The following is a 26,862-nucleotide window of genomic DNA, read 5'->3' as shown; positions in this document are numbered from 1 at the left end:
CAGTTAAGTTAAATTATATTTTAAATACGAAAAACTTAAACAATGAATAATTTATTTATTTTTCTTCAAAATTTAAATATATGAATCCAACCCAAAATATCCAAACCCGACTCGAAATGTAGAAATACCCAACTCGGTTCTATACCTTTATACTGAAATACCCGATACGAATCCGAACGTGTATTCGAACGTCCACCCCTACGATATATGATCATTTGTATCTTGCTTGAACCAAAAAAAGTTAAACCATTGATCACAAAATTTTCAATGTGAGGCTTTTACTATTTTTGGTAATTTATAGTCGTTTTTAAAAATTCAAAATATAACATATAAGAAAAAATAAATTTTTTTATTATATGCTTAATGTGATTTTTAATATCTTTTAATAGTATAAAATTAAACAAAAAAAGAGAGGTTAGAAAAATTGTTATCAAATATTTATTATTCATAATCCTTAATTGTCATATATATGTTAACCATATTAGGTAATTCCGTAGCTTTTATTTAAGGAAAGAAAAAATATTCTTTTGTACACTAATTGATAGTTAATTTAATAAAAAGCATAGTATATGTTTATGTGGACCAACTTATTTTTCTAACAATTATAAGAATCATTTTCGTGATGACACGTGGCTGCAAAAATATGTTATAATGCTCCAGGATTAATATATAAGGGATATAGAATTTATTATTTATAAATAATAGTATTTAATATAAAACATTAGTTATATTTAATATATTGCTATTATTTATAAGCGCCAAAACAACCTAATAATCTAGGCGTCTGCGGCTATGCATTAGGTTACCATCTTTTTAGTTCCTAGCGCTTACAGATATACATATGTCACATAAAGAGATAAACATTTTTATTATTTTTGAGTTTTATTGATATGATACAAACAACAAAATATTTATACAACCATTGCTTAGGCTAAACTGGACCTGATAGAATAGGCTAAAGCTTCCTAAAGTAAGGAGATGCTGAGGTGATTCTCACAATAGTTACTTCACTGTCGTCTGCGGATTATAGAGGCTGTTGTTGAATCCACTTTTCTTCACGTTTTCTTGTAATTAAATTGTCCTCATCCACTTCCATAGATTAGATCTTAACGTACTCTGTGCTCTCGAAACATTACGTCTCTCTTTGGATGGAAGAGGAGTAGGGCTGTTTGCCTCTAGCACTATTCTGGAAGATGTTGGAGGATGGTCCTCATCAACTACACTTGTAGCTTCACTTCCAATTGTGATTTCACTAGGTATGGTATTTGTATCATTTCCTGGATCCGTAATCACCCTGACACCACATTGGGTCACCATGCATTTATCACCTAAAAGCTTGTTTTCCCAACTCACTGCATGGAACTCAAACTTGACCCACAAGTTAGGGTTCTCTTCACTACCATTGGTATGCATATCGGTTTCATAGAAGATAAATACGTGGTCACGTTGAACTTTTGGAGCTTCCAAAGGAGCCCAACACTGAATCAGTCTCTCCATTCTACCCAAGTACCCGTTCCTGGTCTGCCATGTGCATATGCACCTAATCCCTAGTCCTGCCACATTTTGGCAATCATCCTGAAACGATACCACAACTGATATAGCAAGTCCAGAGAGAGGTTTCCGCGTCCAAGGTGAATCTATCATTACATCTGGACCTGGTTGCAAGAGAAAGGAGAATCTCTGACGTGCGTCTGAAGGAATACAGATGCTGACTTCAGGTTCTCTGGTGAGTTCCTGTTCAAGCAAAGCCAAATCCAGTCAGATAACATGATAATATATGTAAAAGATAGACGATATGAAGAAAGAATTAAACACCTGTTGGTGTGCTCTTGCTATACTTGCTACTCTAGTCAGACATTTCTCTAAGAACTCAGAGATCAATTGTGAAGAAAAATTGAAACAGTTACTGAAGGTGTAGTGTCTAGGAAGCTGCTCAAAGTTCAAGCAAATCGACTTAAGATGCGTACACCCATGAGCATTCAAGAACACTAAACTATTTGGAAGTTGTGGCACCTCTCGTATGGCGGTTCCACCAATATATAACTTCCTCATGTTTCTTGGGAAACCCTTAATTTCCTTGAGCTCTGAGCAACCAGACAGATGTAGAACTTGGAGAGATTCTAATACATTGGCCATGTCAGGAAGACTTCGAATGTGAGAACAATCTTTCATGTTCAAGTGGACAAGCTTGCCAAAACCTTGATTACATGAACTTACTTTAGTTAGATCCGTTACACTCTCCAAGTCGATATGCTCAACATCCTCAAAGTTTTCTAGAAGATTCAAAAGTTTTTTCCTGTCAAGCTTAACTTTTTGGGGAGAGTGGCTCACAGTGGATATTGGTATCTCCCTTATACTAGTTCCTTGAAGATGTAGTTCCTCAATATTTTGTGGAGCTCCTTGGAAACTTTTGATCTCTGTGCATCCTGAGAGATTTATAACTCGGAGATGTTGCAGTTCACTCGTGTCAGGAAAACTTTGCAGTCTTGTACAACCTTGGAGATCAATTAGCTCGATATTTCGAGCAACTAAAAGTACATCAAATTCAACTAGCTCTTTGGAGTGACAAAGCCTGATCCTCTTCAACATCTCAAGTAACTAAGCAAAAGAAAAAATAGTTTGAAATTAATCATAGTAATGTTTTTAGTTGGGTTAAAGATAAACATCATACTTAACCTACCTTGGTTCCTGCTCCAAGTGTCTGGAGCTTACTGTAAGGCATACAAAGTTCAACAAGGTTGTCAAGCTCAAAATCTTGAGGCAAAGATTTCAAAGGATAGTTCTCCCAGTGGAGGAGCCTTAGTCCACAAGGCAGAGAATCAAGTCCATTAGGAAAGTTAAGTCCATGACCATATTTAGAGCAAGAATTGTATATCTTTAGGAATCTGAGATTAAACATATTCTTGAAGGCCTCACGTTTGACATCATAAATCAAATTCGATGTGTCCAGAAATATGCTTTCTATGTCTTCACTGACCTGAAAGAACAAGGCAAATTGATGAGTCACATAATTATGGATCATCTCATTAGAGTATATAAGAGACAAGTTTCTAACTTCGGAGTTGAAATAAATCTTAAGTAATATATAAAATAGATGGATCAATCCAATTATAATCAATTGATTTTATGTTGAAAGTCCATCTAACTTAACAAAATTTACATATAGAAGAATTTGAACAGACCAAACCATATTTAGGCGTTGCACTTGATTCTGCACCCGCTTTAAGATCATCATCTTCTAGTAGATATCTGATTCTTCGAGGTTCCCACATTCTGGTGCAACTTTCAGTTTCTCCATTGAGGATTTCTTGGCAGATGTCTTGAATCAGATTAGTCATTTGCACTGTATTTTCAGATATAGTCACCAGCCATTTTTCCACAAGAATAGCTATTCCAATGCGTGGAAAGTAACGACACCCTTCAAGCATTTGGATCACATAGTTGATATTTTCTCCCCTGAACAAACAAGCAATGTCCAACAAAATGTTTTTCTCATTGTCACCTAATTGGCTATATACACTTTTTACCACATCTTGAATCTTTTGAGGAGGATGTTGCTTGAGTTTGAGGAATGCATCTTCCATTTCAGACATCTTCCCCTTAAGCTCTTGACCATAAATGCGGAGGGCCAAAGGGTTTCCATTGGCATATTCGATAACGTTCCTTGATATTTCTCTGTCGATTTGCTCTGGCACGTCTTTTTCAAAGGCGTTTTGGAAGAATAACTGGAGAGCCTCGTGCTCGTTTAAACCATGAACTTCATATACTTGATTAATATCACAATATGCAAACACTTTTTTATTAGTAGAGGTCATGATTATCAGGCTTCCAGGACCAAGCCAATCAAGCCTTCTAAGGAAGGACTCGCCAGCCAGAGAATCACGCACATCATCCAGGACAACAAGAATCCTTTTATTGCATAGTTTGTCTCTTTGGAGGCTCGGTCTCATAATGTAAGAACCCTTTATGTCAAACACTTCCTTTAGAAGTTTACCAATTTTTTTTTCAAGCAAACGGTGAAGTCCTTCTTTATGAAACGCTTCATCAAATTTTTCGATAAAACAAGAAACATCATAATCAGAGGACATGTGGTTAAAGACTGCTTTAGCAAGTGTCGTCTTGCCTATGCCAGGCATACCCCAGATACCTATGCTTCGGACGTCCCACGGTTGTTTGTAAAGCAAGTTTTCAATCTCCAAAACCTTCGAGTAAACTCCAACTCGTTCTGTTCGATGGAGCTTTTCATAAACATCTTTGATGACGTCTTCCACTAGTTCGGAATCGGTGAGTATCTTACTGCTTGAGATCCTGCCATAAGGAACAAAAAAAAAAAAAAAACAAAAGCTAGTTCAAAATAGAGATTGACACATCTTCTAAAAACATATATTAATTTGGATTTTGAGATATGAATGGAAAACAATCCAATGGAAACGGCTCAAAGCCAACAGTTCGGAAATAACAGAACAAACCACAACAAGATGAACCATCTAATATAAGCTACATAGCCCTTTCTCAAAAAAAAAATCTATATAAGCTATATCAGTAAAAACAAACTGTTTTTGTGAGAAATAATCAGCTAAACCAAACTATAAACTCTAATATCATATTAGTAATACTCTCACACCTAAAAGCTACCACATCACTTATATATTGTTCTAGGGCTAAAAGCCTAACTCACACCTAAAAGCTACCAAATCACTTATATATTAATCTAGGTGTGGAATATATAATTAGCTATAATACAGAAATAACTTGAAAATTTCAACTAGAATTTTATAATTTGGAAACTGAATAAAGGTTTTAAGAGCACCAAGTGTGCAAATACACAAAATATGATAAATATAAAAATATTTGAACCTTGATTGGTGCATTGTTATGTATCCAGCCTCCAGCCATCTATTGGCCCACCCGTAAACTCGGGTTAATGGATCAACGTCGTAGAACACTGGGACCATCACTTGCATGCCCTTGTCTCTCGGACGCTCGATGACCTCTACGAACTTATGACTCCAAGGATCGTTTACCTTGACTACTTCGGAAGTAACCACCACAGAAATCGAATGATTCTGATCGCCGGAGAAGGAGTTGATCTCTGGAAATTCGCATGCATCCACAGAAAAAGAGATCCCTTCCCTGTGTAAAGCAGTAGAGAGGTGGCTGACGAACGAGTACTGTCCCGTTCCCTCGCAGAAGATTCTGACGCTGTGACTATTGTTTTGTGGAGGTGGTGGATTCATAGGATCCATCTCTCTCTACTTTCCTCTCCAACGAACGAGAGAGAGACTGAGACCAGCTCCATTGGTGAGCTTTTAAAGAAGTTCTTAGCATTAGAGAAAAATGAAAAAGTAATTAATATTAATGAGAGAGTGTAGAAAAGTTCTTAATTTGGGCATTTAAGGCCATGATTATCCCTAAGAAACCCAATGGGTTTCTTAGTTTTTTTTAAAAAAAATTAAAAAAATAAATAATAAAAAATAAACCAATCGCGGGCCGCCACGTGTCAGTGGGGTCCGCGAACAGTGTAAGAAACTCACTAAGATCGGTTCTTAATTAGTAGTTTTTGTAACCGATCCTTAAGGATTTTGTGGGGGCCCACGCACTAAGAAACCCACTAAGGACCCCGGATAATCATGCTCTAAGGACTGGTCCTAAACATCAAATGACAGATGTTACACTATCATTGTTTCAATTGGTTTTAAAAAATTAATGTGTAACTAAATTATTATAATAACATTATTTTTTTTTGTTTTAGAAACTCTTGCAGGTTTTAACTGATGGAGCTGCTCTGAGAGAGTTGAATGGAAACCACTTTACCTTCATTGAATATGCAGCTAATGTTTCCCATCTCTTTCTTTTATTTTTAATTAAAATTGATTTCAATACTTTTATATTTCATATACAACAAGATTTGGCTAAAATGTACACATAAAGAATTTATTGATTGTGTACTAGTTATATGTTTAGGGACCACCTAGTTTTATACAGTGGTGTATATAATAAGCTATCCTGAATTTTATAATTTGGAAATTTCAACCCACTATGATTAAACAAATATAACATGTATTTTGCTAAGTTAATAAAGAAAACTATTGATTAAGTTTTTCAAGTTTAATTTGAAATATCCATTAATAGATATATATATATATATATATATATATATTATTTTGTTATTATTTTGAAATAATTTTTGAGATGTAAACATTTTGTAGAGCATTTTTTATTGTAAAGATTTTCAAACCTGAGTGTCTTGCATTAGTAAAATCAATTGTATTTGAATAAATTGATATCTCAATTGTTAGAAATAATCATGTATAAATATCTCATAGTTATTTAAAATACAGTTATTTATTAATGTGACATACTCAAATTTTTTTTAAAAATCCTCATGAACTTGTTCTTATGGAGCTACATTTATGTTACAATCAAAGAAAAGTCCGACGGAGATATTTCTCTAAGCACATGTGGTGGAAGGAATAAATTGGTTGGGGGACCTCCATTGAGGTGCTGATATATAATATTGGTAACGAGTGGAGCACGCGAAAGCAACCGTAACTGCAACGAAGAAATTTCTTCTCTAGGTAGACAGTCAATGATGCACAAGAGTACAAGACCTGCCGTCTAAGGTATTTACATTTAGAGTTGGACAAAAGATCACTCGACATGCTAATCCTTTGATGCAAAAACCTCAAATAACCATAATTACGAAGAAAAATGAATACCAAAATAGCACAAAAATCCATAATATTTGTTATACGTCTGATTTATTCTATAAGAAATGTCTAGCTTAATAGTTAGATTTAAAAACTATGATTTCATGAAAATATTCTACAAAAGAGTATAAATTTTCTATTCAAAATTTATCATAATAAATTTAACTATCTTATATCGCTTAAACCTTTCACACCAAAAAAAATTGCACTAAATTTAATGAATCAATTTGGTAAAAAGTATAAATATAGAGAATACAAATTAAGGTGGACGTCTTAGAGCAAGTCCATTGGTTAGAGACCCTCAGGGACTCTAATAAATAAATTAGTAATTAGAAAATACAGTAAGCAAGCACGACAAGAAGTTAAACAACTCTTTCTACTTTATATCGATCATGAATGGTGGAACACAAGCAGACACAACTCTAACAAGACAGTGATCTCGGGTTTGTCTGCATTGGTGCCAAATCGAAAGCAGACTCGCTGCTACTGTAAAACAAGACACTGAACACAAGCAGACTTTCCAACATACAAAGCAAGACAGTGAACACAACAAACCATCACAATGTTTAAGATAGATCACAATGTTAACCAGCAAAGGAGAAACATACTTTAACCATTACAGACTCAGACACAAAGCATTAAGACAAACAAACTGAGACACAAATCATAAAGACAAACAAAGCGACAAAGAAAGTAAAATTAAAACCTTGGTTTAAATGGAACTACATTTCGAAACTATCACAGAGCCTTAACAAATTTTATCTTCTTGTTAAGCATCGCTTAGATTGTTTAAATGGAACTAAATTTCGAAACTTATTTCACTTTGAAACAGAAGCATCATCAATTGTTAAAATCAACAAACCAACACAAGATCATCATCATCACTTGTTAAACGAATCTTAAGCATCATCACTTGTTAAAATCAACCAACTCAAACTCTGTTTCTATGATAAAGTTTCGATATTTTCAATAGACACTACTGTAAAAGATTTCACCTTCCTCAAGATCATCAGATAAGTCACCATCGACATCAGTTTTAAACAGTTTTTAAGAGAGCAGACAAGGGATGTTCGTGTACTTACAGTCTGATCTCGCCTCTTGTATGAGTTTCATCCTTGCCTCGATCCTTTCTTTCACTTGAAGCTGATTCCTTTGAAGAAGGCGCTTCTCTTTTCTGATCTTCATCATAGTCTCACCGAAGGAGATCGACATCAGAATCAACAGAAAAGATTGAGAGATAGAAGAATCGATAGAGAAGATGGAGAGATCGAAGAATGGACAGAAAATCGCCAGAAAGAAGATGGAGAGATCGAAGAAGGAGGAGGAAAAAAAAGATTGGATTTCGCGTGAAACCCTGAAACAGGAGAGAGAGAGAGAGATACATCGGCGGTCAAATAGGACGCTGACACGTAATGTTCCTTATCAATCCTTAAAATCCTAATTTAAGGGGCGGTCCTCTAACTTCTTTTCTTTTTTCATTTATTTTTTTGCTTTCTTTTCTTTGGAACCCCATCTAGGAATCCCCGATGGACATGGTCTTAGTAGTTAAATAGCAATGAACAAGTCAATCTATTCGAGTCTCCTCCTTTCTTACAACTTTCCAAAGTGAGTATATTAATGACTTTGAAAATTTGTAGGAAGGGGGCAGATTTTATTTCAAAAAAAATTTAGTGTTAAGTATTTGAATTAACATCCGTAGTGGTTATCACAACCAGTTACAACTTGACTTATTAGTAATAAGTTTTTATTAGTAAACAAACTAAGCTTAATAGAGCAACTATATTGAAAGGTTTACAATGGATATCTCAATGGGTTCCAAACCACCAATCATATCATATTAAAAGAATTAAAGAAAAATAAAGAAAGAAGCATTGACTTGACCTTGGGAATGGGAAGTCACCTAAAATCTATTGCAAAAGAGATCACAACGTTGGGTCCTTTTAGTTTTGAGAGAACTAAAACCAGAGAAAGTGTCAAAGTTAAGGAAATTTGTTGACATCACATGGCAAGCTCTTTCTCTTCCTCTTCCTCCTCTTCCAAAATCAAAGGAGATGCTGTGACACCTCAAGACCAAGTGTTCATTAACTTCCGTGGAGTCGAACTACGCTACAACTTCGTCAACCATCTCGAAAAATGCTTAAAAAGAAACGCTATCAATGCCTTCATAGATACTGATGAAGAGATGGGCCAAGAGTTGAATGTTCTGCTCAAAAGAATCGAAGGGTCGAGGATCGCGCTAGCCATATTCTCCCCAAAGTACACCGAGTCGAACTGGTGCTTGAAAGAGCTTGCCAAGATGAAAGAAAGAATGGATCAAAGTAAGCTCGTGGTGATACCAATCTTCTACAAGGTGGAGCCTGCAACTGTTAAAGAATTGAAGGGAGAGTTCGGTGATAAGTTTAGGGAGCTGGTCAAGTCTATTGACAAGAAGACAAAGAACATATGGAAGGAAGCTTTAAAATCTGTTCCTCTCTTGATGGGCTTCGTGTTGGACGAGAAAAGGTAAACTCCTGCTTATAATAGTTACTAGAGCCTAACATGCACCTCTGTGTTTTACCAAAATTGTTTAGTGAAGTTTTTAAATATATATGTTATTTTGATATTTTAGGTTCATACAAACTTACCTAGACCCGGAAAAATCCAAATCAAACAATGTCCAAAAATTTAAAATATAATATAGTTTAATTTTAAATTCCAAAACTGATATCCGTAAAAATTGATATGTATCCGAACATATACTTGAATACCATGTCTAACTGATTTTTTTAAACAAATAAAACAAATTTTTTTAACCGGTTTGAACTCTTGTCACTAATGGAGTAATTTTTTATTTAAACACGTGAAATTACTATGGTTAATACATAAAATAAATGACATCGAATTTTTATGGTAAATACAATTAATGAAGTAGTTTGGAAGAGTGAAAAATGAACGTAAAAGATATAATAAACACTTAAATGAAAACACTAAATGAACTGATTAGAATTAGTAAAAAAAGAATTAAAATCTGTAAGAATTCACTTAAAAATTAAACGAGTATTATTTTGTACTTCTATTTTAATAGAATAAATTAATTACGCGAGATCTTCAAAACTGAGCTAGAATCTGAAAATATTTATTTATTAAAAATTTGAAAAACGAAGAAATAGAACGAGAGACTATAAGAAATTAATATCATTTGAAATATTAAAAAAGAAAAAAATATAGAGACATCTCAATTTTTTTAAGTTTCTAATATCCGATCCAAACTTTTTTTGCTATCAAAATGAAAATTGTGATCAATACTAAAAAAATGTATTTATTTTAGTCATAAATATTTATAAATTCAAATAAATTATTTTTTTAATTTTAAAATAAAATAAATGTGATACTAAAACTAAAACAATAATTATAATTTATAAGATTATGAACATGGGACATTTCCCATATTCTTATCAGAATCATGGCATCTCACTCATTTTTCGCAGCTATGAGGGCGAAATCATCACAAAAGTCGTCGAGGAGGTTAAGCAAGTACTAAACAGGCTTTCACAGACTTCTCTCAATCCCTCAGAATGTCTTGAAAAATCACCACATAAACACCCAAAAAGCCAAGAAAGCTCTTGGGGAATCGAACACCGACTTAAGCAACTAGAAGAAAAGTTAAGCCTTGGGTTTGAAGAAACAACTCGTATCATTGGTGTTGTTGGTATGCCTGGCATAGGTAAAACAACTCTAGCTAGGAAGCTATACGAGAAGTTGAAGAACGAGTTCTTGAACCACGTGTTGATCCCAGATATTCATGAAATTTCAAAGGAACATGGTTTGGATTCCTTGCCCACGATGCTCTTGGAAGATTTGCTGAATGTCAAGGATCCCAACGTTGAGACGTTACAAGATGCACACCAGCCTTTCAAAGATCAACTGCTCAAAACCAAAGTTCTTCTTGTTTTCGACAATGTTAGTAGCAAGAAACAACTTGATGCTCTTCTAGGCAAACGAGACTGGATTAAGCAGGGAAGCAAGATTGTTATTGCAACAAGCGATAAGTCGTTGATACAAAGTTTGGTTGATTATACTTACGAGGTCCCTAGATTAACCGACAGAGACGCCTTGCAACACTTCATCCACTATGCATTTGATAATGATCAAGAAGGAGATCATGCACTAAATTTCTCAAAACTCTCTAAAGATTTCGTGCGTTACACGAAAGGAAACCCACTAGCTCTGAAGATACTGGGCGCAGAGCTTCTAGGGCAATACGAGAGTCACTGGGAGTTAACACTAGCTGCATTGGCTCAACAACATAAAAGTCCACCGGGACAAAGCACAACTAAGATGCTTCACAATGTTTGGAGAGGGAGCTATGATGGATTGAGTCAACAACAGAAAGATACACTACTTGATATAGCGTGTTTTAAGTCGCTAGATGAGAGTTACATAACGAGTTTATTGGATTCCGATGGCCTTAAGAATGAAGTAGAAGACCTAGTGAACAAGTTCATGATTAATATATATGCTGGCAAAATAGAGATGCATGATTCATTGTATATGCTCTCCAAGGAACTTGGTCAAGAAGCTACTGCTACAGATGGAAAGGGACGTCATAGGTTGTGGCACCATCACCCAATAACTAATGTGTTGGAGAAAAATAAGGTAAATACTAATTAAAACCTTAATTGTTATTTATGTTCGCATTTCCTTTTTTTTAAGAAGTAAAGCACCCTTAAATAACACTAAAATCATGTTTTCTGACACGATTAGTACACAAGAGAAAAATAGTATTACTTAAAAGTTAAAAATACATTTTTATTTAATATTTGAGTTTGGTCAAGAAGTTAGTATTAAGAGGGTGGGTATGCATAAGGGTTTAGGAATTACAGTTCTTTAGTGTTTTTCTTATCAGATTAGTGCTATTTTGGAAGAAAAAAAAATTATCATTGTATGCAATTTTTTGGATAAACTTTTAAAAGTGTTGATTTGGAGATTTGCCTTTTTTTTTTAAAGTATGTTTAAATGTTTCTTTAAGTCGATCCAACATGTGAGTTTTCTTTACATCTAAAACATACATTGACTTACCTTCTTGCCTGTAACTTTGTGGTGTTGTTTGCTACTGGTTTAACAGGGAGCTTCTAATGTCAGAGCTATTTTCCTTGACTTGTCTGATATAACAAGAAAAATGAGCTTCCACAGCCATGCTTTTGCCAAGATGAGTTATCTACGATATCTCAAAATCTACAGCTCTCAGTGTCCTCAAGAATGTGATCGTGACATTAAATTAAACTTTCCTGAAGGACTCCAGCTACCACTGAAAGAGGTGAGATGTCTCCACTGGTTGAAGTTCCCATTGAAAGAAGTTCCTCAAGATTTCAACCCGGAGAACTTGGTTGACCTTAAGCTTCCTTACAGCAACATTGAACGTGTTTGGGAGGACAACAAGGTGCTTTCTCTAGTTGTCTGAATCTTTCTCTAATTAGTTGATTATATATTTATTTTCTTCATTTGTGGCAGGAAGCATCAAAACTAAAATGGGTCAACTTGAACCACTCAAGGAAGTTGATCACTTTGTCAGGGTTAGGAAAGGCTCAAAATCTTCAAGAACTAAATCTTGAAGGCTGCACTGCATTGAAAACGTTGCATGTGGATATGGAAAACATGAGGTGTCTTGTTTTCTTGAACCTGAGAGGATGCACAAGTCTTGAGTCTCTTCCACGGATTCAACTAATCTCTTTGAAAACTCTCATCCTCAGCGACTGTTCAAGTTTCAAAACCTTTCAGGTTATTTCAGATAACCTAGAAGCTCTATACTTGGATGGCACGGCAATAAAAGAACTTCCTTGTGACATACGTAACCTCCAGAGACTTATCTTATTGAACATGAAAGGTTGCAAGAAGCTGAAAAGGCTCCCTGAGAGTATTGGTGAGCTGAAATCTCTTGAAGAACTTCTACTCTCTGGTTGTTCAAAGCTCAAAGAGTTTCCGGAAACTGGAGGAAACATAGAGATTCTGCTTTTGGATGAGACAGCCATAGAAGAGATACCAATGGTATTTTCAGTTAGGCGTTTATGCTTAAGCAGGAATGAAAGAATCACTCGCCTTCCCGGTTTGATCAACCAGTTTTATCAACTGCAATGGCTTGACTTGAAGTATTGTAAGAATCTTACACATGTTCCTCAGCTTCCACCAAATCTTCAGTGTTTAGATGCACGTGGCTGCAGCTCACTGAGAACAATAGCTAAACCAATGGTATGTTCTGTCCCAACAGAGCAGATCACCTCCAAGTTCATTTTCACTAACTGCAATGAATTGGAACAAGCTTCAAAGGAGGAGATTGTAGCCTATGCTAAACAGAAGTGTCAGTTACTATCAACTGTACTTAAACGCTGTAATGAGGTATCTCTCAGCTTCCTCCTTGACATTTTCCTGTTGTAAGAAGAGAGGTGTTGATGACTTTTCTTTTTTTTAATAACTTTTCAGGGTTGTGTTCCTGAGATATTGTTCGACACAAGCTTCCCTGGATGTGAAATGCCTTCATGGTTTTCTCACGATGCAATTGGATCTCTGGTGAAGTTTGAATTGCCTCCACACTGGAATCACAATAGGCTTTCAGGGATAGTCCTATGTGTTGTTGTCTCGTTCCGAAACTGTTCAAAGCAAGCCAGCTTGACAGTCAAAGTCACTGGGGAGGGCTCTTGCACCAGCGTTACTTGGAAGGTTGGAAGTTTGATTGAACGAGACAATGAAGGAGATCATGTCTTTATTGGCTACGCAAACGGCTTAGACTTTATCAATCCTGTTGAAGGAGAAGGAGGACCTCGTGAATGTGCTCCTATAAAGGCATCACTTGACTTTAGTGTGACAAGTGGTACTGGTGGGGAAGAAGGTAGGTTTGAGGTTTTGAAATCCGGTTTTAGTTTTGTGTTTGATCCTGAAGAGATCAAAGCTTCAGTGCCAAGGACTCAAGACGAAGTCAAAGGTAAAACAAAACAAAACGGAACTCCAAATGCTAACGGTTGTTTCAAGGATCAAACAAATGGATATAAATCTCCAAAGGGACAGTGTCAGAGTTACATGGAACGTTCTGGTAATAACATCACATGTGTGAGTGAAGCACACTCTTCCTAACACAACTACTTTTGGTTCCACTCAACGTATTAAAGGAATCTACTTTCACATAAGTGGGCCCCACAGAAGAAGCAGACAGCAGACACAGAAACAAAAAACTGAAAAACGAATAAACAGAAACAGACAAATAACAAAAGCTTTCAGACAAGATTACAACCAGACCAGCAGATAACTTCATAACTACGCGGCGGCGCCTGAAGCCAAATCTCCGGCGGAGGCGGCACTAATGTCGCCGGAAGAAAGAGCGAGCGGAGACCAATCCGGAGGGAGAGGAGGAAGAGGAGCATAAACGGTGGGCTTTCTCTTAATGTCCCAAGGCTGCGTCTTCTTCGGCCTCGTCTTCCTGTGATGTGCCGTCGATTTCTTCTGCGGCCTCGACGAACACTCTATCACCATTCCCAATCCTCCTCCGTTTCCCATTTTAGGAATTTGAAATTGGCTGAGAGCCGGAGAAGCAGCGGCGGTGACGAGTCCGGTGCCAAAGATCGCTGACACAGACATTCTTGTTTCGTCTTATCTTTCTGCTGTAGTGGAAGTGAGTAAGAGCCTCTAGCTTCGGAGTAGAGACACCATATCTTCTTTTATTGCTGGCCTTTTTAAGTTTCTATATGGGCCATTCCCAAAATGTATAGCCCATAGTTACAACGGCCCATATCTAATTTGCTCTGCTTCAAGCCTATATATATATATATTGTACTGTATCTTGCAAGTACATTAAAAATGTGTAGAGTTGCAAAATATATATGCAGTGGGTAATAACATGCGCCTTCCGCCGAATATAATTATTAGTTTCGTTATCTTTTAATAAAAAGACATTAATCGGTTTAATCTGGATATCGGTTCAGTTTTAGGTTGTTTTTGGTTTTTAATCTCCTAAAATATAACTATCATTTTAAATAAATATTTATTTGGTTTGTTCTGTTAAAATGGTTGATGTTTTTGGTTTTTTTTTCCTGTGATTATCAAAATTACTATTATTTGTTTGTTTTCATGCTATAAATCTTAGATAGTCGTGATGTCGAACCAATGGTTTCATATTATAGTTTCTAAACGAATAATAGTTAAAAAAGAAAAGAAAATTATTAAGACAAATCATTTTACTACAATTTAGCCGATAGTGAAAGAAACATTAAAAAAAGAATATTTTAACTTCTAAGAAATTAGATATTTCAGTTGTGGTAAATACTTAATTATAAGGTGCTCACGTCAATGTGCACATTTATGTGTATGTAAAAGTATATAAAGATGGTTGATAAATATATAAAAATACTGTTAATTAATATTAAATGACATTTTTTTTCTAAATAATACATGAAAATAAAATTCTTAAAATGAAATTATTTAAAAACAAAAATATTGTAAAATTTATATAAACTATAATATATAACTTATATATAATTCTTTAAATATATATATATATAAGTTATATATATATATATATATGCATATAACAGAACAAAGTGGTTATCCGTTTCTATCAATATTAATATTTGTGATTTGCTTTTTTTACGGATATTGCATTTTAGTATTTGATTTGCTTTGTCAGTAACGAATATCTGGATTTTTCAGTTCGAATCAAAACAGATAATGAATCGAATAAAAATTTATGAATAATTTGTCTAGCTCTATGCATGTGATTTTTATATTAAAAAAACGTAAAGTACATAGTGTGAACTTATTTATGTAGAGTTTGGCTGAGCATCTCTATACATGTGACATGTGTTCATTTTTAGTATGAATGCATTTATCACAATGCTTTTATACGTGACATGTGTTTAGTTTATTGTGAACGTATCTATTACAATGTTTATATAGTTGGAATTGTAACTGTTAACCCTACGACGGATATACTACGAGACCCTAATCCGAACCATCCTAAACTAAAACTGTATTATTATACATTTATTATACACGATATTTACAGATTTCTAAGGTATATTTTCAGTTTTAGTGTCCTAATTTTTCTAGTACTTACTAATTAATTGGAGTTTTCGGATTTTTAATTAAGGTTGTTCGTTTACAGTTTACTGAAGTTTTTCTAAGAGCATCTTCAATGTAAAATTTCATTTTTTCCTTCAAAATGGAGTAAAAGTGAAAATGGAGTAAAATTGCTCCAACCCTACTCCATTTCCCACTCCATTATGAAGTGATGAACAAACAAAAAATAAACTACTCCATTTATGGAGTAAATTTCATTATGGAGTGAGATATGAAGTTAGGTTGGAGCATTTCTTACTCCATATCCACTTTTACTCCATTTTAGAGGAAAAAATGGAGTTGGGATGGAGATGCCCTAACAAACTTGTTTTGCAGCAATTTAAGATTTTTTTCTTTGTTTTGTATTTTTTTTGTGTTGGTGTTGTTAGTTTGTCAGTTTTTCGCAAATGAAAAGTATCATACTAATCGTTAAACGGTTAATAGTATTCGTTATACCGAAGTCGGGTTAGAGATTATATCGTGATCGTTTGGCAAAGCGTACAAAAATAAACATTACACAGGATGCCTTGACATTCTAGTACATTCATTATGTTTTGTTGGCTATTAAGCTTTGCCAATCCTGCCAAAGCGATCAATAAATATATCTTGTCCAAACCATTTCTAATCGTAGTTAAGTAACACGCCTAAATTAGGCTTTAAACTAACTACTGTCTATCACCAACATAATTACATTTGAGTTCTCCACTCTCACTTTCCTTCTTTCATTTCCAATTCTTATCTCTTCATCACTTTCATTCATTTCCATGTGCATCCGATTATCACCTCTTGTTTTTGTCTGTCTACAAATAACTATTGGTTTCTTTATATACACTTATTACTACACATCTACACATCATCAACAGCTCAGCCATATAATTTATTGTACGAGGAGATTCTGTCGGTTAGACCAAATTAGCGCATCACAAACCTATGATACCCATTGGCCATTGCATTAGTATATATGTTTTGCAAACCTTATCCTTATCTTTAATATCGTTGAAATGATAATATACTGATATTAACCTAAACTTTTGTTTTTCTAATAACCACTTTATCAATTGTACTACATCAATTCAAAAATTGTATTAACTTATTGTTATTAATTATATATGCATGGGATATTGTATAGCTGGATGAAATATTTGTTTTGGCTTCCAAATTTTAAAGAACTGTTAGGGTTCCAAAATTTTGAATTTCTTTTTAGTAAAATTAACGTAAAAATGTTTATTGCTCCCTAAATATCAGATTGACCTAGATATACTGTATATCTAAAAGTAAAAAGGGTGGTTAAAATGAATATTCCTCAATATAATATGAATATATGTCATTTGTAATATGGATATAGTTGTCTGTTTTACAGGTAAGGGTGAATGCCTAATTTGAGCAAATTTCAGCCATGTGGTTGATTTTTGGGGACATTTGGTACATCGAGAAGGGAACCATATGAATCGACTGCTCTCGTGTAATCGTGTTCTTAGCATTATTGCGTTTTTTTTATAAACTACTTTTTTTTGGCGTAAAAAATGTGTTTTCACCTCTTTCTAAATAGTCCCTCCCAGCGCGAATCGAACAGCCGCAACTCCTTTACCACCAGAGCTGACTCGTTCTGGTTATATATAAACTATATTTGAATATATAATAAGAGTTTTAATTTGTTTGACAGAAAAAAAGAGTTTTATTTTGTACTACACTGCGATTCCAGCTAGATGAATATACCATGAATCTTTGGATTCTTTTCTAATTCTTGATATTTTAGCTTCCCACCTAAATAAAAGAGCACCGATCCTCGTTGGAATAGAATATCACAAGTATCATGAAATGTGTGACTCTTTACAAGATTGTACGTGCATGTTATTTTTTAAAAAAATGTTAGCCGGCTGTTATGATGATATGATCCACGTGCCATGTGCTATAGATTTTTTTTTTTTAACCCAAAATTTTTCCTAATGAAACATATAGTAGATTACAAAAATGGAAAAAAAATGATAATATCTCCAGAAACGATAGTCCAAAAAAATTTGACATCTGTACTATTGAAATGGAAGGAATCTTAAAAAATCTATTTAAACAAGGTTATTGGACCATTTCATTAGACTTAACTATTTATTTAGTCTTACTTTATATTTCTCTAACTATATAAATATTTTACATAATTTAAATAAACTCATTTATTGTTGTCACATAATCTATTATATAATTACTCTAACAATAAATCTCCATGAATATATGACAGATTATTCAAACATGTTTACACATGATGTGATTATTACCACTTATAATTTCATTAATAGTATAATTTTTTTAATAGTTTAGTTATGTTTAATAATTATATAATTTGTATTTTAAAAATTTAAATACTCATTTGGTCCTTAGTTCGGTTTCTATTTTCCGGTTTCAAAGATATAAGATATACTCGGTTATTTATGAAATTTAGCTTAATTTTAGGTTTTTTTTTTCAATTTGGTACGGTTCAGTGCACCTCGAATCTATACATTATCTTATATAAAAATTATATAAGAAGAATTTATTTAATTTCAAAAATAAACTCGCGCTTAAAATCTAATGTTTTATTAATATACATCATACCAAATTAGGGCATCACAAATAAGTTCATAGTTTTTTTTTGAGGATTGGTTGGATTAATCAAGTTATTACCGATTCAAAATATTGACATGTTTTATTAATTTAGTTTGAACTTTCAAATAATACGTTTAGATAAAATTGAATTCTCCAATCAATATAATCCATAAAATGCTATCTATTACTAGGTTCGAATATATAAATATATTATGGATTGGAATTTCGTCTTTGTATATTTAATAAACCATTATTCATCTAATATGAATATTCTCTTGAGAGTAGGATATTATAATAGACGGAAAAATATCAGCTATGACTACAAATATACATTCTACTTATATCAATATAGAATAAATATGCGAAATAACATAACTGCTAAAGATGAAAGAGGTATGAATTGACGGGATGTGGTAGCTCGTTTGGTAAGGACCTTGGGGGCCAATTGTCATGCTCCCGGGTTCGACGCCAGGCGGAGGGGAACTGCACATCTTGTCATCAAATGCGGTACTGGGTGTTGGGCCTTGTTCCCAGCCCAGGTATAGCCCTCCCGGGTGAAGTGGACCGCTGCATAACTGGGCCCAGGGAATGATCCACGTAAGTGGGGAACCCTGGATTATCAGAAAAAAAAAGGAGGTATGAATATGAAAATAGGCTAATAACTCATTTTCAATCCTCTCAAATCATGGATAAATTATACAAAAAGCCGTCGGTTTCCGACAAAAAATAAAAGACGCCAGCGGTCCGAAGTTTATCCCTATGATCTTCTTTTTGTTTGCATCATCTACAAATTTTACGTATATTTACGCTTTAATTAGACGTGTATTATCTTAATACAAGAAAATCAAATCATAAGAACATGGATATGATTACGTTTGAAAAGCCGTGATCGGTTAGGATTACGTCGCAAAGATGTCTCCCTCTATACTTGGCCAAGATTAATCATAACGATCGACCTTTAGGTTTGGACTTTGGAGTTTTCTCCACTTTTATTATTTCTTTCAAATTCTAGTTTTATTAACTATATAGATCAACAATCACATGTGTATTTCATCAGGGATATATAGCCATATATAATATACTATTTAGTTTAAGTTTAATACTAAATATTTAGGCGGAAAACGTTAGGCAATGTACAGATTTTGATGGCCGTAAAAATACAAAAAATATGCCAAAAATCCAGAGTTTGATATTTTCAATTTTATTTTATTTTTTGTAGAAACCAAGTATGACCTAAGGTGGTATGTTTTTATGAATATTGCTACTATTCTTCGAATATTAAAGTTGATTATTAGATAATTGCTACATTTTCTACCTTCATACCAAAAAGAAAACATTTTCTAGCTCGTTCATCCTCCTTAATTTACAGTATGTCAGTATTGGCACAAATATCCCAACACGTGTGGTTTACATGACTCGGTGACTATTACGCTAGAAAATTGGACTCCAAGTTGGACCATATAAAAAATTAAATGATTTCATTACGAGACTATCTCGTAAAAATCAATAATTGATCAGATTTCATTTTACACACAAAAAAAAAACACTTTATCAACTTCGGTTTTTCTTCCTTGTATGAATAATTGAATTTAGCCTCCCCCACTCAATTTTTCTCATAAAAAACAATAGCCCACCTACTCACATCCGCATGAACAGGAAACTTGTATGTTTTAAAATATTAACCATCCATAAAATCTCACATCAATAGTATAAACAAATAAAAAATATATGAAATTTTCATTATAATATCAAAAAACCTAACATCCCTCATTAGTCATTATTGCTCCCACTTCAAATCAATTTGCTTCCTTGAATGGCAAGTCTCTTCTCCTCACCTCTCAGCCCACGTTCTCTCTCTCTTATAATCAACCTCTTCTTCATCTTCCTCATCTATCTCCATTTCGCTTCACCAAATCCTCCTCCTCACTCAGGATCAATCAAATCTTTAGATTCTCTCGCCGGCGGTGGAAGTGACAGCTGCAGCGAAGGACTCGCAGCCCTAGACGACCACCGTTCCAAGTGTACTTACGTTATATCTCAATCAAAATGTACCCCACAAGGTTACATAGACTATCTCAAGATTTTCTTCTGCATCTTCGGACAATCCCCTGTGTTAGGCCATCTAGTTTTATCCCTCTGGCTATTTGTTCTGTTCTACTTACTCGGAGACACGGCCGCGAGTTACTTCTGTCCTTCTTTAGACAAGTTGTCTAAAGTCTTGAAGCTATCTCCCACTATGGCTGGTGTTACGCTTCTCTCATTAGGAAACGGTGCGCCAGATTTGTTCTCAAGCGTTGTCTCTTTCACTAAGTCGAATAATGGAGATTTTGGGCTCAACTCTGTTCTAGGTGGTGTGTTCTTCGTGTCTAGCTTCGTTGTCGGGACGATTTGTTTGTTGATTGGCTCTCGAGATGTCTCTATCGACAAGTACAGCTTTATACGCGATGTGGCTTTTCTTCTGGTCGCTCTTTGTTGTCTCGGTTTGATCGTCTTTATCGGAAGAATAACCATATGGGTTGCACTTTGTTACCTTTCTATTTATATCCTCTATGTAGGGTTTTTATCAGTTTCTCATTTCTTGGATCGCAAGAAACCTATATCCGATCAGGTTCTTCGTACTAGAGAGGACTTAGCCGAGATGGGCGTCCCATTGCTCAGCTATATCGGTGAGGAGAAGCCGATTCCGCCGCAAAGAGTTACTCAAGAATCAAGAACTCAAGAACAAGAATATGACATTTTGGTTCTTGATTTGCCAAAGAAACAGCGGTCTTGCTTCTCGGTGCTAGTGAGCATCGTAGGACTACCTCTATATCTCCCCCGGCGGCTCACAATCCCCGTCGTCTGCGAAGAGAAGTGGTCAAGGCCTTGCGCGGTTGTTTCCACAGCCATCGCACCTGTTCTACTTACCGAGCTTTATTGTTCTCATTACAACGGGTCCAAAAGAAACCTAATCATGTACATAATATCTGGACTTATCGGGTTATTCTTTGGTATCGTAGCGTTCTTGACGACGGAAAGTTCTCGTCCACCAACGAAATTCTCACTGGTTTGGCTTCTAGGAGGCTTCACAATGAGTGTGACATGGACATACATCATAGCACAAGAGCTAGTCTCGTTGTTAATATCATTAGGGAACATCTTTGGTATTAGTCCTTCCGTGCTAGGACTAACGGTCCTAGCTTGGGGCAATTCTGTAGGCGATTTAATCGCTAATGTGACCGTGGCAGTTCATGGAGGTAACGATGGTGCGCAAATAGCACTTTCCGGGTGTTACGCCGGTCCGCTATTTAACACGGTGATTGGACTAGGCGTGCCACTTGTTATCTCCTCTTTGGCTGAATATCCTGGGGTTTACATCATTCCAAGTGACAGTATGTTGCTTGAGACACTTGGTTTCTTAATGGTAGGCTTGCTTTGGGCACTTGTGATAATGCCAAAGAAGAAGATGAGGCTTGATAGGCTTGTCGGCGGCGGCTTACTTGCTATTTACTTGTGCTTCTTGTTCTTGAGAATGGCTAGGGTCTTCGGAGTCCTTAATATCGACCGGTGAATTTTAAGTATTGTGAATGTTTTTAATTTTTTTTTTCTTTGCAATATATAGTTGATTGTTAAAGAAGAAATTTGCAAATAGATTGTGTTCAAAAAAAAAAAAAAAATTGCAAATAGATGATAGTCGTGGGTCGTATATAATTCGTTAAAGTTTTAACTCTTGTGAATATTGAGAGTGATGGTTATATTTCTTTGTTGCTGAACATTCAGTTTCCGTCAAACTCACTTGCTAGTATTATGAAAGTATTGGCACGTTCTTCTAGGTTCATTGTCATGGATTGTAAGTATATACAGTATACGTCGCTAGTATTTCATTTCTACTGCCAGTCAAAACTTATCAACTTTTACAGCATTTATGATTTTTATTTACCAGGACTACTAAAACTATGGATTGGTCGAGCAAAGTTTACAAAATAACATGTGAATTAAGCATTATTAAGGCACTCGAATGAAACCCTTTAATTATGATTTTCTTATTAATTACTCCTTAATACGAATTCGTATTAAGTGTCACTTTAACATTTTTTTTGTTACAAAAAGAGTGTCATTTTAAAATTTCAATGCAACTTTCAGCTTAAAATTAATTACAAATACATTTATTTTATAAAGTTCATTTATCTCAAATACTATTAGTTGAATATGTGTAATTAATAAGAACTTTAATGCGTTTCAATCATTTTCTTAATCTGTGTGAAAAATGTCAAAATAACATTCTTTATGAAACGGATATAGTAGTATTTAACACTTTAAGCAAAAACTTGATTTTTATATTGTACATAATGTGTAAGTGTTTTGGCTGTTTAGGAATATCTAATATCAAATCATTTTTACAATTTTCAAGGAAAATATTTATAACGATCAGTTTATTTTTTTTTTTTTTTTTTTTTTTTTTTTTTTTTTTTTTTTTTTTTTTTTTTTTTGTAAACCAGGATGGGTTCGGGCCTTCGGCCTTAATCCCACCCCAGGCCCGGGGCCGGCCGGCGCTGATACCGATAACATGGCGTAAAGCACCCCTCCCCATGGGAATCGAACTAGGGGTGCAATGGAACCTACTCCAAGCACTAAACCACTAGCCCAACGCACCTTGGGTTATAACGATCAGTTTAATCTCTAACAAATTGTTTGCTATCTAGATATTCTAAGCATGTTTCACAAAAATATTTATCATATTAACTGAAATCATTAAAGAAAATAAATTAAAATTTATCTAGATAGCACCATATATTCCTAAGATCTAAAGCGAAACTATATACACACCTTTAACTAAAGCTACGAAATACCATATCCTCACACTTGCACCTCTCAGCACATTTATTCTAAAATATCTATTATAGAATTAGAGAATAACACTAAAAAATTACAATTTAATCAAAAAATTTGGAATATAAACATTAATATTTATATATATATATATATATATATATACATTATATATATATATATATTATATAAAGTTTGGCTCTTCAAAGTTGCTAATTAACATGATCGCGACAGATAACAATTATATATTTAAGATTGTGACATGTGTTAATCTATCTCATAATTAAAAATATATATACTAAGATATTAACAAAAGTGAATTTTGTATAATAAGATCTTATTATCTATATTATTTAATAGTATTTTTTTTAAATCCTAATCAAAAGATTATTTGATAATAATTGTCCTTCTAATATTGTTACATGTGTTCAAATATATAATGATTAAAAATATATATAATAAGATAATAAAAACGAATTTTGAGAAAACTACTTTTAAAATTATTTAATAGTAAAAATGATTTAAAAAAACATGAAGAAAAACTGGTTTTAAAATAAATAATATTACTTTTTTAAAAGCATAATTAAAAGAAATTTGTAAAATTACTCTTTTTATTTTCTTATAAGTAAATAACTTTCTTTTTTAATAAATAATTGTATGTTAAAAAATTATGACAAAAAATAGCTACAAATATTTCACATCTATATTTAGGTTTAAGCTTCCACATATTATTTTTACAAAACACAATAGTATTTACATGAAAAGTATTACGTGAGTATTTTCTTTAATTTCTTGATACAACTCAACTTTTTATTAACCTTATTACATCTTATAATGCTAGCATAACTTTTAATTTTGATGTTATTGTCATACATGAGTATGTGTGAATATTATACACATGTGTTTGTGTACAAGACAAAATATATAAATAATTAAACAATTTTTTTAATCAAAAATAAAATAGTTGTATAAAAATCTAAAAGAAATAAAATAATTAATTTCTTTTCTAAAAGTCTAAATAAAATAAAGACGTAAAAGTAATCTTATTTTTGTTATAATTAACTAACTTTACTTTTTAATATTTTTGTGTTAAAAATATAAACCAAAATTAACTTCAAATATTTCACCTGATATGATTTTGATATGTGTCAATTAAAAAATTAGATTGTAAATGTGTCAATAAAAATTTCCATTATGCGAAAATAGCTTTTTCTTTTCCTAAAATCTTAAATAAAATGAGAATTTTCTAATCTTAACCAATTAAAAAATTTTCTTTTTTAGTCGGGACCAGATAGAATTGTAAAATTTTATTTAATAGTAATTTGTACTTCAAAAATGTAATGATAAACATGATCGTAACAATTATTCTATTAACAAGAAAAATTGTAAAATTTTTAATGATATTAAAAAAACGAATTTTGAAAATTTCAACTTTTTAAAATAGGTAATATTAACTGGAAATAGTTATTTGATAGAAATTTTATTTTTTAAAATCCTAGACAAAATATAATTGTAAAAGATTAGGTAATATTAATTTCCTTTTCTAAAATCCTACAAAACTGTAAAAGAATATTTGATAGTTGTTTTCCTTTTTTATAAAAAAAGCCCTAAACAAAAAAATTCGTATAATATTTTTAAGTCCTAACCAAAAGGAAATTGGAAAAAATTATTTGATATTATTTTTAAGTGTTAATACGAATTGTAAAGTTGTTTAATTAACAAAAGAAGTGTGAAATTAGTATTGATACGAATTGTAAAAATAGCAATTTTAAAAATATTTATTAATAACTAAAAATAATTATTTGATAGCAATATTTTTTTTTCTGAAATTCTAAACAATATTGTAAAAGAGTATTTAATATTATTTTTTATTTTTTAATTGTAAATAAAAAGGAGATTTATAAAATAGAATGTTTTCCTTTTTTAAAAAATTCTAGAAAAATAAAATTTTAAAGACTTATTTAATAAAACATTAAGTTAGTATATAAGAACATGTATAATGTTGTCATTGATTCAATTGCTATATTTAACTTTCATTTCTTTTTACTTTTTATTTCTTATTTTGAATTGTGTTCAGTTTTATATATAGTATTTTCTCTAATCCTTAGTATAAAGTTTATAACAACTCATCTATGCACCATGATTATAAAATACAAATATTAACTTGAACTTATGTGTGAAAACGGATTTTAAGTATAAAATAAATCTCAAACAACATATGCAAAAAAACAATCATAATACTATAATAAAATGATTTATTATTTTATGGTTTTTATTAAATTAAAACATCAAACAAATCCGTTGCACGCAACGGGCTCATATCTTGTAAACAATAGTCCGTGCATCAAGATCTAGTTGATGTTAAAGTTTTCACTACAAGAAAACACTCCGAATTCCGACGGAGCTTCCGACGGACACCAAGGTCGTCGGACATTTCTGACGGAATACTGACAAATTTCCGACCAAATCGAAAAAAATTAAGTCATCGAAATTCCGTCGGCTATTTCCGACGAAATTCCGACGAAATATGGTTCGTCGGAATTTTCCGACAACTTTTCGACGACATTCCGATAAAAAATGTAACCGTTGTAGTCGTCGGAAGTTCGTCGGTATATTCCGACGGAATTCCGACGACATTCCGATTAACAGCAAAGTCGTCGGAATGCCATCGGTATTTTCCGACGGAATTCCGACGAACCATGTGACCGTTGCCGACAAATACATATGACCGTTGTATAGCCGTTTGGGATAGGACAATTCCGACGGAATTCCGACGGAGTTCTTTATATCCGTCGGAATTTCGTCGGAAAGTCGTCGGAGGTCCGTAAGCAATTTCCTATAAATACAACCCCTCCTCATTCAACTCATTCACACTTCATTCTCTCTTCATTCTCTTTAGTCATAACAATTCCGTGAAAATCATGTCTTCAGAAGTTTATTATCGTTCGTGGATGGATAAACCTCATTTGGATCCGAACACCAATTTGCTTACGGAAGAATACGTTCAAGGGATTGGAGAATTCATGAGGCTTGTTCAACAGCAACCGGATGCAAAAAGTGGTATGTTAAGATGTCCCTGCTCTTCTTGCAATAATAATAAGGTTATAAAAGAATTTGATGTTTGGACTCATTTGTATATGAAAGGGTTTTCACGTAATTATAAAGTTTGGTACCTTCATGGGGAAACTGGTTATGAATATGGTAGTACTAGCGAACCTCAGCCTGTTAGTGAACCTCAGCCTGATATTAGGTTAGAAGAATCTAGAACGGATATAGATTATGGTGTAGGTACTGAGCAGATGGTACATGATCATTATAGAGGGGAAGAACCAAACCCCGAGTCTAGGAGATTTTTTGACATGTTGGATGCAGGAAAACAACCTTTGTATCAAAATTGTAGAGATGGTCATTCAGTCTTATCATCTGCAACTAGATTAATGGGTATTAAGACAGACTATAATTTGGCTGAAGAATGTATGGATGCGATTACTGATTTTGTCAAAGGTATTCTACCTGAGGATAACCTTGCACCGGGTTCATACTACGAGGTTCAGAAACTTGTTGCAGGTCTTCAACTACCGTATGAAGTGATAGATGTATGTATTGACAACTGCATGATCTACTAGAGAGCGGATGAGACACGGAATATATGCAAATTTTGTGGGAAACCTCGTTATCAGGACAC

The 26,862-nt window shown here is 33.6% G+C and overlaps 4 protein-coding genes across 5 annotated transcripts; 2 read left to right on the top strand and 2 right to left on the bottom strand.

Moving 5' to 3' along the window:
• Positions 1-1,060: 1,060 nt before the first annotated feature.
• On the bottom strand, positions 1,061-5,870 carry LOC106326012 (protein DA1-related 4-like). Of its 2 annotated transcripts, none has more exons than XM_013764054.1 (6): positions 5,792-5,870; positions 4,858-5,289; positions 3,183-4,308; positions 2,681-2,977; positions 1,816-2,598; positions 1,061-1,734 (listed from the first exon to the last, which is right to left on the bottom strand). In XM_013764054.1, the coding sequence occupies exons 2-6, from the start codon at positions 5,244-5,246 to the stop codon at positions 1,072-1,074; spliced, it is 3,258 nt and encodes a 1,085-aa protein (XP_013619508.1). In that variant the 5' UTR covers positions 5,247-5,289; positions 5,792-5,870; the 3' UTR covers positions 1,061-1,071. The 2 variants fall into 2 exon arrangements, with proteins under 2 accessions (XP_013619508.1, XP_013619507.1); XM_013764053.1 differs by having other exon boundaries at positions 4,858-5,283; positions 5,786-5,821.
• Positions 5,871-8,529: 2,659 nt separating this feature from the next.
• On the top strand, positions 8,530-13,957 carry LOC106326011 (disease resistance-like protein CSA1). The gene is made up of 5 exons (XM_013764052.1): positions 8,530-9,212; positions 10,178-11,345; positions 11,815-12,129; positions 12,201-13,082; positions 13,167-13,957. Exons 1-5 carry the CDS (start codon positions 8,713-8,715, stop codon positions 13,812-13,814), a joined length of 3,513 nt encoding a protein of 1,170 aa, XP_013619506.1. The 5' UTR covers positions 8,530-8,712; the 3' UTR covers positions 13,815-13,957.
• On the bottom strand, positions 13,858-14,460 carry LOC106326015 (50S ribosomal protein 6, chloroplastic-like). The gene has a single exon (XM_013764058.1). The coding sequence runs from the start codon at positions 14,313-14,315 to the stop codon at positions 13,995-13,997; it is 321 nt and encodes a 106-aa protein (XP_013619512.1). The 5' UTR covers positions 14,316-14,460; the 3' UTR covers positions 13,858-13,994.
• A 5,700-nt stretch (positions 14,461-20,160) lies between these two features.
• LOC106325315 (cation/calcium exchanger 1-like) lies at positions 20,161-21,955 on the top strand. The gene has a single exon (XM_013763356.1). The coding sequence runs from the start codon at positions 20,182-20,184 to the stop codon at positions 21,916-21,918; it is 1,737 nt and encodes a 578-aa protein (XP_013618810.1). The 5' UTR covers positions 20,161-20,181; the 3' UTR covers positions 21,919-21,955.
• Positions 21,956-26,862: the final 4,907 nt, after the last annotated feature.

This window comes from Brassica oleracea, chromosome C2 (assembly GCF_000695525.1).
Source record: "Brassica oleracea var. oleracea cultivar TO1000 chromosome C2, BOL, whole genome shotgun sequence".
NCBI classification, from domain to species: Eukaryota; Viridiplantae; Streptophyta; class Magnoliopsida; order Brassicales; family Brassicaceae; genus Brassica; species Brassica oleracea.
The sequence above is the reverse complement of the archived record's forward strand: the minus strand, read 5'-3'. Positions and strand labels throughout refer to the sequence as shown.

What these genes read in the sequence shown, in the direction of transcription:
- LOC106326012 (XM_013764054.1), bottom strand. Translation starts at nt 5,246, where the DNA reads ATGGATCCTATGAATCCACCACCTCCACAAAACAATAGTCACAGCGTC. An exon ending in ATAACAATGCACCAATCAAG is followed by an intron (nt 4,309 to 4,857) that starts GTTCAAATATTT and finishes TCCTTATGGCAG; the next exon opens with GATCTCAAGCAGTAAGATAC. An exon ending in TAGCAAGAGCACACCAACAG is followed by an intron (nt 1,735 to 1,815) that starts GTGTTTAATTCT and finishes TTGCTTGAACAG; the next exon opens with GAACTCACCAGAGAACCTGA.
- LOC106326011 (XM_013764052.1), top strand. Translation starts at nt 8,713, where the DNA reads ATGGCAAGCTCTTTCTCTTCCTCTTCCTCCTCTTCCAAAATCAAAGGA. An exon ending in TTCGTGTTGGACGAGAAAAG is followed by an intron (nt 9,213 to 10,177) that starts GTAAACTCCTGC and finishes CATTTTTCGCAG; the next exon opens with CTATGAGGGCGAAATCATCA. An exon ending in GTGTTTGGGAGGACAACAAG is followed by an intron (nt 12,130 to 12,200) that starts GTGCTTTCTCTA and finishes CATTTGTGGCAG; the next exon opens with GAAGCATCAAAACTAAAATG.
- LOC106326015 (XM_013764058.1), bottom strand. Translation starts at nt 14,315, where the DNA reads ATGTCTGTGTCAGCGATCTTTGGCACCGGACTCGTCACCGCCGCTGCT.
- LOC106325315 (XM_013763356.1), top strand. Translation starts at nt 20,182, where the DNA reads ATGGCAAGTCTCTTCTCCTCACCTCTCAGCCCACGTTCTCTCTCTCTT.